The 12,903-nt window shown below is 41.3% G+C and overlaps 1 protein-coding gene across 2 annotated transcripts in view; it reads right to left on the bottom strand.

Moving 5' to 3' along the window:
• Positions 1 to 12,903, bottom strand: part of fgfr4 (fibroblast growth factor receptor 4) — a 59,700-nt gene that overhangs the window by 23,694 nt on the left and 23,103 nt on the right. For both annotated transcript variants that reach the window (XM_043704025.2, XM_043704027.2), the window contains exons 3-4: positions 5,379 to 5,642; positions 1,733 to 1,822 (exon numbers count right to left, since the gene is read on the bottom strand). In XM_043704025.2, coding sequence (XP_043559960.1) covers positions 1,733 to 1,822; positions 5,379 to 5,642 — 354 coding nt within the window. The remainder of the gene's footprint in view (positions 1 to 1,732; positions 1,823 to 5,378; positions 5,643 to 12,903) is intronic.

Raw genomic sequence — 12,903 nt, 5'->3', positions numbered from 1 at the left:
GAGAGGACATAGGCTCTATGTCCTTGAACTGTAATGACACATGGCAGATGAAATCCAATGCAGAATATTGTTGAGATGTGACAGTCTATAAACTGGAAAGTCTGCTGAAGGTGTACAAAATACCAGTTCATTCTCATTGGCACTAACGTGCCCTTTCCCAGGGACCATATTGTAAAACGTGAAGGTTGGGAGAGATGTAAAAGAGATTTACTCATTTGTTTCCAGTGATGACAGATTACAATTACATGAATAGACCAGAGGAGTTATTGTTACTTTCCAGGGAATAGAAAAAGTTAAATGACATTTGGTCAAGATATTTAAAATCTTGACTGGTTATACCAAGAGAAACCAAGCCTTATGGAGATAGGAACCATGAAGCACATTTTGAAATACTGCTTTAGGTCAGTTTGCCAATGAATTTCTGCCTTCAACAGAGTCAACAGGCTCAAGATTCAGAAATGGTCCCACTCCCTCAATATTTTCAAATTTTGAAATGTTCGACCTACTATGTCCTGAGGCTGAAGGTTGCTAACCAGAGTGCTCAAATTTAGGGGGATTGGCAAAAGAGTCAGAAATGAAATGAGGAAAATTGTTTTTATATGATGAATAATTAGGATGTTGAGTCTTGAGAGTGATGCATTCAAATTCATTACAATAGCTGCTTTCAAAAGGGAATTGGATTAATAAGGAGAAATGAAAATGAGATATAGGGAAACAGTCACAGTGAAACTAACTCCATAGCTCTTTGAAAGGGGAATTCTGCTGTCAGTTGGCAATAAACATAACTTGAATGGGGATGTGTAGGGTGGAGGCAAATTGGGTTTTAATGGAGTACTTAGGGCAAACTTCTGAACTAACTCCAGAACTGCTAAAAATTTGACATACTGGTCAACCTGAGTCTAATCTTTTAATGTGAATCTATGAGCTCTGTGTAATGAAACTCAAAAGAAACATCAAACACGAACTATTTGAAACTCCCCCAAAGCTTCGGCACATTCCTTAACATTCCTACCTAATCAGCTCCACAGTAATTGTCTCAATTAGCTGGACTGGGAACTCCTGTGGTAATTAGGCAACGCATTTCGAAGCAGACTGATCCTCAGAGCCTGAACAATTAGAGCAAAGACAAATTGTCGCCCTGAAATACACAGAGCAATTTAATTGGGGAGCTGACTTGTTGGTTCTCAAGTCACTCAGTTGCTTCTTGAATTTAGAGACAAGTTAGGGTCCTGAAATGTTCCAACCATCCTGAGAGCACAGCCTCACGAAGAGCTGATTTAAATGAACATTTACAAATGTGGCCAAGATACGGCCGGTATGATGTTAGGTGGATGAAAAGCACATTGTCCTACTATTGCTCACTCTGCATCTTACCATGAAATAGCTACTAATCAACATGCAAATCAAAACTAGGTGTTTCCAGTGCCGCTTATTCTTAGTTTCTACTTGATAATGTGGAAAATTGTCCTGATTTGTCTTTGGCACAAAAAGCAGGTGAATCCAATAAAGCCAATTACAGCCCATCCCTCCAGCTAGCCTCAATCATGGGTACATTTTTGATGAGGAGGAGCCAGTGTTGGACAGGGATGGATAAAGTTAAAAATCAGACAACACCAGGTTATAGTCCAACCTGTTGGACAGTACATTTTTGGAAGACGACATAAACATTTACTGATGCTCAACTCCAGTCTCTTCGGATTTATTTTTAATCTGTGTGATCTAAATAGCTGACCTTTCTGAGGATAAGCATGACCGTCATTGGTATCTGGAGTTGAATCTTCAGATCCGCCATCTTCATCATCATCACCAGAGGACAATGAGTCTGAAATAATTAATATAGGAGACGTTAGAGATCATAACCTGCAAACTTACACTATACACTCTCCAGTCTAGATTTCACTGAATACAGTGTAGTAACTGGAAGAAAGGTGCTGTGATTGATGCATCATTGCTGTAATATTGTATTACATAACAGTTCTGTCAGTGAGGCTGCAGCCTGCCACCCTTTCTCAGTACTGGATTGCAACTATGGAAATGGATATTAGGTACATAGGAAGTAGCTTTTCCAAGTTACCATTCATCATGCAAGTGTAGAATGAGAGAGTCTGGGTGTTGTTTGGTTTGGATATTCACAAATTCTACATTGTCCTCAACTCATTTGTGTACATATGCACTTTACAGAATTTGTTGCTTACTGTGGTGATGAATCACAAGTACTATGTTGTCAGATATACTTGTGGAATAATTTTCTTCAAGTTCTAACAGTTTCTACTCAGTTCTATTGACTCTTATAATTAGATCAGTGCTGTACTGTGGACACACAAAATATTGTACAGAGTTCTGTGATCAAACACTCTCTATATCTGCATCCATTATCAAAATTGATAAATCTTCTGAACAATTCCAGATGAAATTTCCCATTCCCAAAACTACAATGCAGTGGGTACTGCCTTATTCAACAAAATCTAAAATTTTGGGAGTCAAATACGGAATAATGAATTGTGGTTAGTTTAAAATTGAAGAGGCAATCCCCATAAAGGTGACATTCAGTCTTGAGTTCTAAATTGGTATTCTTGTAAATATTTGAGACTGCACTTTTAGTTTCATCAAATAAATATGTACAAACAAAATGTGCACACTGTAATACCTGCACACCAAAATTCCATTAAGGCAGTGGGTCCAACTAGATTACCTGGCAAAGAAATTATTGAAGGCCATTTCAGATTGAAAGATTTTTATTTCAAATATATAAAGAGGATTTTAATTATATTCTGTAGTGTTATATTGATTAGTGTTCCCCTCATATAGAGAAGTTATCCTGTTGCATTTAAATCCTAGCAGTTAACAGTAATTCAATTCGGCCCCTTATATGCTGTATTAGTAAACCATTCTTAGCATTGTGGTAAAAACAATGACTGCAGATGCTGGAACCAGATTCTGGATTAGTGGTGCGGGAAGAGCACAGCACTTCAGTTCAGGCTCGTCCACATCCTGCACCTCCGCCCTTAGACCCCACTCCTCCAACCATAACAAGGACAGAACGCCCCTGGTGCTCACCTTCCACCCTACCAACCTTCGCATAAACCAAATCATCCGCCGACATTTCCGCCACCTCCAAAAAGACCCCACCACCAGGGATATATTTCCCTCCCCACCCCTTTCCGCCTTCCGCAAAGACCAGTCCCTCCGTGACTACCTGGTCAGGTCCACGCCCCCCTACAACCCACCCTCCCATCCTGGCACTTTCCCCTGCCACCGCAGGAACTGTAAAACCTGCACCCACACCTCCTCCCTCACCTCTATCCAAGGCCCTAAAGGAGCCTTCCACATCCAAAGTTTTATTTGCACATCCATTAATATCATTTATTGTATCCGTTGCTCCCGATGCGGTCTCCTCTACATTGGGGAGACTGGGCGCCTCCTAGCAGAGCGCTTTAGGGAACATCTCCGGGACACCCGCACCAATCAACCACACCGCCCCGTGGCCCAACATTTCAACTCCCCCTCCCATTCTGCCGAGGACATGGAGGTCCTGGGCCTCCTTCACCGCCGCTCCCTCACCACCAGACGCCTGGAGGAAGAACGCATCATCTTCCGCCTCGGAACACTTCAACCCCAGGGCATCAATGTGGACTTCACCAGTTTCCTCATTTCCCCTTCCCCCACCTCACCCTAGTTCCAAACTTCCAGCTCAGCACTGTCCCCTTGTCTTGTCCGGACTTGTCCTACCTGCCTATCTCCTTTTCCACCTATGCACTCCACCCTCTCCTCCTTGACCTAACACCTTCATCCCCTCCCCCACTCACCCATTGTACTCTATGCTACTTTCTCCCCACCCCCACCCTCCTCTAGCTTATCTCTCCACGCTCCAGGCTCACTGCCTTTATTCCTGATGAAGGGCTTTTGCCCGAAACGTCGATTTCGAAGCTCCTTGGATGCTGCCTGAATTGCTGTGCTTTTCCAGCACCACTGATCCAGAATTCTTAGCATTGTGCTGCATCATTTAAAAAAAAAATTCAAACTCAAATTATAGATAAGTCTATGGTGCAGAAAACGGCGGCACGGTGGCACAGTGGTCAGCACTGCTGCCTCACAGCGCCAGAGACCCGGGTTCAGTTCCCGCCTCAGGCGACTGACTGTGTGGAGTTTGCACATTCTCCCCGTGTCTGCGTGGGTTTCCTCCGGGTGCTCCGGTTTCCTCCCACAGTTCCAAAGATGTGCAGGTCAGGTGAATTGGCCATGCTAAATTGTCCGTAGTGTTAGGTAAGGGGTAAATGTAGGGGTATGGGTGGTTTGCGCTTCGGCGGGTCGGTGTGGACTTGTTGGGCCGAAGGGCCTGTTTCCACACTGTAAAGTAATCTAATCTAATCTAATCTAATCTAATCTAAAACCAAAAAGATGAAAACAAAATTATAAAGCAACTTAGATAAAACAAGAGATAGTGATTAAGCAAAGTGCTTAAATTCATATCAAGGGGAGGCAATGGTCTGGGGGTATTACTGCTGGACTGTTAATTCAGAGACCCAGACAATGTTCTGGGTACCCAGGTTGGAAGTTCACCATGGCAGATAGTGGAATTTAAATTCGATAAAAAGAAATCTGGAATTAAGAGTCTAATGATGACCATGAATGTCGCATCAACATGTTGACTCTTAACTGCTCTGAGGAGAAAGTGAGGACTGCAGATGCTGGAGATCAGAGTCGAGAGTGTGGTGCTGGAAAAGCGCAGCAGGTCAGGCAGCATCCAGGCAGTATCAGGAATGAAGAAGGGCTCAGGCCCGAAACGTCGATTCTCCTGCTCCTTGGATGCTGCCTGACCTGCTGCGCTTTTCCAGCAATACATTTTCAGCTCTTAACTACTCTGGGTAATTAGGGATGGGCAATAAATGCTGGTCTAGCCAGTGATGGCCCCATGGAAGAATAGAGAAACAGAAAATTAAGCTGTATTCTGAATACAAATGTTTCAAAGACTTGCTGAAGGCTTCCCTCAAGGAATGTGACAGAGATGTAAACGTGTGGAAGACCCTCTTTCAGGAAGAAACCAACTTGGAGGAAGCTCCCATATGAAGGGACACAATTCTTTGAGAACGCCAGTCAGCCAGAGGAAACATGGAAAAGGAACCAGAGGAAGAAATGCCAGAGATCTCAAGGTCAAAGACCAATTCCACCTCCAAAATGTGTACTTGGCAATATCAGGTCCATCAGCCACACAAAGACACACTGAACCCATGACACAAAATTTCCTCCGTGGACAATCATTAGCGAATGTTTGTCAGTGACAATATTCCGAAAAGCACCAACACATTTACAATTAGAAATATTTCTTACTATTTGGGTTTCGGCATCAAAGATTTTATTGAAGAAATTGAGAGTTGTACCTGCTATGGTCACTGTGAAATTCCTTAGAACCTCGCCTGTTCCACGCACCACACAAAGGTACAGGCCAGAATCATCATATGTCATCTCAACAATTTCCAGAACCTTCCGGGCCACATGCACCCTGTCATCTGACAGAAGTTGCTTGTCTTCTTTGTACCAGTTGACATTCACAGATCGATTGGTGTCACATGTTAACTTGAGTCCATCACCAAGGTTCAGGAGGAGATGATCCTGAGCTTCGGCAGTTTCACTGGTAAATAACACTATAAACATAGAAAAAGGAAACTTTTATTATGATGACATGATCCGTGGAGAATTGCTTCATATTCTCTCTCCCTTTTGCATCTGTCTGTATCTTATGAAACATCTTGTACTTCCTGCCTAAAGGAAAACACAATGACATCTAAAAGTAAGATTTAAGACATTTGTGTCAATATTTTCCATTTATAAAACTGTAATTGTTTGGATATATCAACATTTTGCTACGCTTCATTTACATTATTACCTCAGGTTCTGAAGTGAGAACAGAACCTGTAACATCATAGGACAGATAAGAGTTTTGAGGGGCCTTTTAAAGTGGTCCCTCCCACACTGTCGTGTAGGAAGTGACAGAGGAAATGCCATCTTCTGGCTCATGGTGGATAAGTTATGATTTTTGATGCAGTCAGCAGCAGAGTTCTATGGGAACTGTCATCAGAGTTGGGATTGCACTCAAGTAGAATTTCCAGGTCTCTCTTTCCTCATCTTAATGTTGAGGGTTTTTCCAAATTAAAAACAATTGACTAAGTTGAATTTTGAAAGCTTTAATTGTCACCTAGGTTTCATTCATGCCCTTAAGAACATTAGTACTCATTGAAAGTTTACATTTTTGGATAGCCTTATGCAAAAGAAACATAACCAGGGAAATATTACAAAATTCTAAATCTAATGCATTATGACAACTCTTAGAAAGGCACTCTATCAATGTGTCCAGATGTAATATTACATCCCAACCACCATCCAGTGCTTTCCAGGTCAAATCTCTTCTATCCTGAAGAAGGGCTTATGCCCGAAACGTCGATTCTCCTGTTCCCTGGATGCTGCCTGACCTGCTGCGCTTTTCCAGCAACACATTTTCAGCTCTGATCTCCAGCATCTGCAGACCTCACTTTCTCCTCTCTTTTATCCTCACACAGTAGATAAACATAAGGAATCTAGAAGTGAGTTAAAGCTTACAATGGGATCTCACCTACTCCCAAATACCCATAGAACATATCTGCAATTTCAACTATCTAATTTCCACTTTGTCCGACAAAAATATTCCTAGTTCTACAAGGTCAGGACTGACTCCAAAGTGCTATAACATATCAATTTACAATGGTTGAATTATGCATATCATACCTACAAAATCCTTGACCACACCTGAACTACTGTGAGCAGTTCTGGGAACCACACCTTAAGAAGAACGAGATGCAGGATAAATTTACCAGATTGATACCTGTGCTTCATGGGTTGAACTATTCAGAGAGATTAAACAAACCAAGCCTGTATTCCCTGGAATTTAAGGGAATTTTATCAAAGCTTCATGACATGGCTCAGCATCAGCCTCGGCACAAGGTGTGATCATTATTCCTCTGGTAAAAGGAAGAAAGTCGCTGGTAGATTTGACTAAAAACCTGCCCTCTGTAGATGAACCCTGTTATCCTGGACTCATTATGGTAACAAAATCAGTAATTCTATGCACCAGGGTCAGTAATGAGGCTGACGGATAATGAGGCAAAAGCCAAATCCAATAACAAACACCACTCTGCACCAGACCATTCCACCCAAACAGAGGACACTAATTCCTGAAGAAAATTCTTGGGATTTTTTTTCAAGCCATTCTTCTCTTAAGTACCAAACAAAAAAGCAGTTAGCAAGTATGTAATGCTGGCCACATATGAGCCAGGCTGGAGGCTGCAGCCCTCTATTTTACAGCTGCATTGGATTAACTAAAACAGCACAGATGGAGGATTGTGAGAAAAGACTCTGAGCTAATTTCAGACTGTTTAAGGTCTCTCTTGATTAGATTAGATTCCCTGCAGTGTGGAAACAGGCCCTTCGACCCAACCAGTCCACACCGACCCTCCGAAGAGTAATACACCCAGACCCATTTCCCTCTGGACTAATGCACTTAGCACTATGGGCAATTTAACATGGCCAATTCACCTAACCTGCACATTTTTGGACTGTGGGAGGAAACTGGAGCACCCGGAGGAAACTCACGCAGACACGGGGAGAATGTGCAAACTCCACACAGACAGTCGCCTGAGGCTGGAATCAAACCTGGGACCCTGGTGCTATGAGGCATCAGTGCTAAGCATTGATCCACCATGCCACTGCTGAAGCTAAATGGGGGTTTGTTCAGTTATCGGACCCTTCTGATACCTCAAACACTGTATATGTAAATGTAATCTTGTACAAGTAAGAAATGCCTTTGTTTATTGAATAGAGTCAAACGTTTCACCATAGGCTTCTGTACAGAACTGAACTGCTTTAGGGACTATGAATGTATCTACAGATAGTTTTATGAATAAAGTATATTTTTAAAATAAAAAGTTCCAAACTGTTTTAAGTTCATCTCCTGCAACTGGTAAAATCTTGAGTATTTGCTTTCTTTTCCCTACCCAATAATTTAATTGTGGACAGGTAGTACAAGATATTGTCTCGTGATTTCAGTTTCCATGGTTCACATTAGCTGGATTAATAGCTCCATCTCAATTATTTTATGGGGAATGTCCTTCTGAAGTAAGGCTTGGTTCTTTCAACATGTAAACAATACTCTCCCTAATCATTGCTATTCCTGTCACCTATAAAAGTTCAGGATCTGCTCCTGCATCTTGATAAGCTATGGGTGGAATTTAATCCCCTTGCTGAGGTGTGCTTGGTGGTTAGAAGGGCATAATCAGGTAGGAGGAGGGGGAAGCCAAGCCTGCTTCATGCTCCCACACCGATTAGCTCCCTGGTGGGGAGTTTTGAGCAGAACCTTCTTGCACTGCTGGCAATTGAGATCCTTAAGTGGACAATAAATGCCCACTTAAGGGCCATAACTCACCAACAGTGGTCTGTTTCCCTGACAGGAGTATGACGAGTACCTGGTGGTCCTGCCATTCAAGAGAGTTGCCATCCTTGATGCCAAGGGAGGCCCACCTTTGGCCAGTCAAATGCCAAGAATGACACTTAATACAGTCAACCTTGTCTAAAAGAGGTGATGCAGAGGGAGACCCACAGTATTCCCTCTAAACCCAGACCTGTATATGTTAACGCCATAGTCAACTCTCTCTCATGCTACACCATTTAAAGTTTAAACTTTCTTGCAATCAGTCATTTATCCAAATAAAATCAGAAAGAACTGCAGTGCCATAAATCAGAGACAAAAGTAGAAACTGCTGGAAAAGCTCAGCAGGTCTGGCAGCATCTATGGAGAGAAATGGGAGCTAACATTTCGGGTGAGGAAGTGTCACTCGACCTAAAACGTTAACTATGATTTCTCCCCAAAGATGCTGCCAGACCTGCTGAACTTCTCCAGCAATTCCTATTTTTGTCAGTTATTTTTCCAATTTCAGATCTTCAGAACTAAACTAAATTTCTCCCTCAATTTAGTTGCTGCAATGCATACTCCTAGAGTGTTTGTTACCTCCAATTAAAAGCCAGTGAAAATAAGCCAATTTTGTGACTGAGTGAAAAATGAAATACAAAGGAGGGCATATGAATGTAAGCACTACAGACTGGGATGCAACTGCAGCTCCTGCCAATTACAGTCTTTATCAATCCTGCCTAACATTCATGAGATAACACTGACCTTCAAAGTACAAACACTTCAAGGTGCACTAAACTCTGTTGAAGGCTTTACTCTGATCATTTCTCAGCTGGGATTGGTTGGGAGGCTGTAGGATGACAATAGCCTGATTTTTAGTTTAGTTACAGGATTGCAGTCATGGTCACTTATTTGTATTACGTCAGAGTGACATTAAAGAATTTTATGGGCACAAACACTGAACAAGTTTTCTCTTTGGCTGTAATTGGCAATTAATTTGCAAAATGTATTCCAAGTTGAATTACTTTTCCAAAGTGCAGTTGTCGTTCACTTTTCTGTTCGCACTCATTTACACAACATAAAATCCCATGAAAATATGAGCCAGTTCAATTGGGCACAGTTCTTGATATAAATTAGCACCAGGTACAGTCTTTCTGAAAACGATCCAGTCACAAAAAATAAGTATTTTGATAAGTATCTATCCATCATCTGTGAGGGTCCTGATTTTTAATAGTTGAAGAAAAGGACTTTCTAAAACAGGCAAAGAATCATTTAATTCATGTATTGCAGTCAATTTCTTTATAAATGATGTAGGTGTTTTAACTTTGAAAATCTCAAACGTGTTTAGTTGTGTTCCTGAATCAAAAACTTAATTTTAAGAATTTTCATAATGGTCTAGGAATGGACAAAATTGGCCAAAACTTGTACAGTGATCAGTCTAGAGTGTGACCTTCCTTCTGAACAGGGTGAAAACCAACATACAAGATTGTGGAAACCCTGTGCCTGAAATTTCCCAATCTTTTGTGCTGATATAACAGATTCTGAGGTCAATGACATTACAAGAACCCATACAATCTGGGAGAAACTCTATCCCGGCTATAGCAATATCAGCAAGCTTCCTTCATGCTGGTCTGAGCAATCCTTATATTAGGATAGGATATTACTGTTATAAAGCTGGACTTAACAAGTTTGGCCTTTCAGCACAACTAAGAAGAGGTGACCTAGAATCACAATGATACAGCATAGAACAATGCCTTTTGGTCCCAAGTACTAGTCTCCAGACTTTTAAAGAATTGTCCTGCTTGTCCCATGTCCCATATTTTTCAACAGTGTACCGCATATATTTCTACATTTCTAATGGGCCCCATGATTATGAAGGATTATAACTGGGTAAATTGTTAGCGGGGGCCAAAGAGATATTTGCAGAATCGTAACAAATTCCAAAAAGCTGCAAAAATAATAAAAGAGTGACATTAGAAAATATTTTATTCACAATGGGGATGTTGGGTGTTAGGTTTTGCAATTCCTTGTCACAAATGATTGTTGAAGCTGAATTCATAAATTATTTTTAAAAATGGATGATTGTTTGAAATGAGAATACTGCTCAGCAGCAGTAGGAGATTGGGATTAGACTAGTGACCCCTAGGGAACAGGAACCGGGTCAGAGTGGCCTGTTTCTATGTTGATAGATTCTATGACATCTTACTTTACATTAACATTTTTTGCATGTTTATCCCTTGAGAAGAAATGGCCATGATGCCTCTTTCTTTAACTACGCCAGCACAAACGTGAGACAGATTTTCATTTAAATGAAGCAGATTTATCTGACTCAGCCTAATACTGAATGATGACACAAAGATGTCAGTGCCTACACCAATTAACTCATACAGTGAGAATCAGACGGTCACACATAATGTGAGATGTTGTCACCCTGATGTTTATCATTTCTGCAGGTACAGAATAATCTCCTGTAGCAGAAGTTACAACTCTGAAGTTTTAAATCAAGCATCCTATGCAATGGGAAAAACTCAAGCTCTTTAAATGTATGTGTTGCAGCAGTGTTTTTTTGTTGAAAATCAATGTCTTTCTCATCACCAGACTCCCCACCATCCCCCAAAGGGTCATGACCCAATACCTGACATGGGAAGACAAGAAGGAATGATTTGCTGCTTGCTGAGGCATGACCTTTCAACCTTAGCCAACAACCCCACAGTGACAAGGACAAAAGTACGTTACTTTATAGGACAGGGTGCAGTCAGAGGCTGAGACTCTGCGGGTGTCTTGGAAGAGGTCACTCACTGGGAAACCTGACAACTCCATTGACAAACACGTCAACCTCTGACAGAGCTTCAAGTCAAAGCGTTTGGGTTGAAAACTTGAGGGTGTGGCTTCAAAGAGACTAAAAGTCACTTCTCGGTCACATTCTGAGCAAAATAGCAAAGTGCTCAACCTGCAGTGGAGGACCAACAACTGGAGACAAATAATAGCAAAAGCAGCTATACCCAGAGCCCTCAAATCTTACCAAAGCTCTGGATTCCTGACAACTAAAATAATTAGAGACACCTCATATTTAAGTAACTAATTACTCACAGGAATGTTTTGTTTGTTTGATTTGATTTACATCAGTTATACAGCACAATAGTACATTTTAAATGTGTACCATTGAGATTAGTACGAAAACTATTGCACTTTTAATATTTAATCCAATATTTAATCTGGTGATCAGTGAAACAGGGTTCCAAGGTGTAACTGTGGTAAAGCCACAAAAGTTGGATGGTTTGAAAAATGCTAAATATGGATGAAGACCTTTGGTTCCATTGTTCAGGACTTCCTGTGCCCACTGAGAAATAAATGGGGCTGAAATTTGCTGGAAAGATAATGGGGTGTTAATGAGGCACTCTATTATTAATGTGCAAATTGCCCAGCAGGCTCAGTGGATCAAGAGATCCACTGCAAATCATCAGAATTTGTTGGTCAATTTATGCCACTATACCTTTTGCTTTCCTCAGTGTAGTCATTATTTTAGAAAACTATACTAGATTTGCACAGTAATTGCTCATTAAATTAGCTATGAAAAGGTGGGGCTTGTTTTGATTTCATTTGATTTATTGTTGTCACATGTACCTCATTACAGTGAAAGGTTTTGTTTTGTGAGCAGTACCAGGTAGATCAAGGCAAACAAGGACATATACATCATAGGATGTTTAGATAGATCGCAGCAAACAGGTATATGGCTGCACAGGAAGTGCACAAATCGAGATCAGCATTAGATTTGAAATGAGAGCGCTCCATTCAGCATTCTGATAACAGCAAAGAAGCAGCTGATATTGAACCTGTTGGCACCTGTATCTTCTACCTGATGGAAGAGGTTGGAAGAGAGTATAACTGGGGTTGGAGGGGTCTGTGATGACATTGGCTGCCATTCCACATGGCAACAAGAATTTAACAGGATAAATTTCTATTAATTGGGACCCTTGTGGCATAAATGTATCCTGTTAAATTCTTGTGTCGTGTGGAATGACAACCAACATCATTGAAGACCCCTCTGATCTGGTTACACTCTTCTTCTGAGCATGCCATTAGAAGCTCATACTTTCACTAAATTACAACACAAAAGGTGGACAAAGAAATACAACTAATGGAGTGTGCCATGAAATGCCTTGTTTCAAACAGGACTGGCTAATGTGCCTTTTGTTAAATGGCCTTCAGGTGGAAGAGTAACAGCCCCTTTACTAAGGTATCCTTGCACACTCCATAAACGTTTGATGCTGCCTTGTAATTCAGTACAGCATGGGAACACGCCCTTCGGCCCACCATGTCCATGCCAACCATGATGCCATTGTAAAAGAATCCATCTCCTGCACTCACTACGTATCCTACTGTTCATGTGTTGGTCTAAATGCTTAAATATTGCTATTGTAGCTGCTTGTGCCACCTCCTCTGGCAGTGCTTTCCAGGTACCTGTTACT

Source organism: Chiloscyllium plagiosum, unplaced genomic scaffold (assembly GCF_037043375.1).
Source record: "Chiloscyllium plagiosum isolate Xiang-an unplaced genomic scaffold, Cpla_swu_hap1 HiC_scaffold_16, whole genome shotgun sequence".
In the NCBI taxonomy this organism is placed as follows: domain Eukaryota; kingdom Metazoa; phylum Chordata; class Chondrichthyes; order Orectolobiformes; family Hemiscylliidae; genus Chiloscyllium; species Chiloscyllium plagiosum.
Note: the sequence above shows the minus strand (reverse complement) of the source record. Positions and strands in the feature narration are given on the sequence as shown.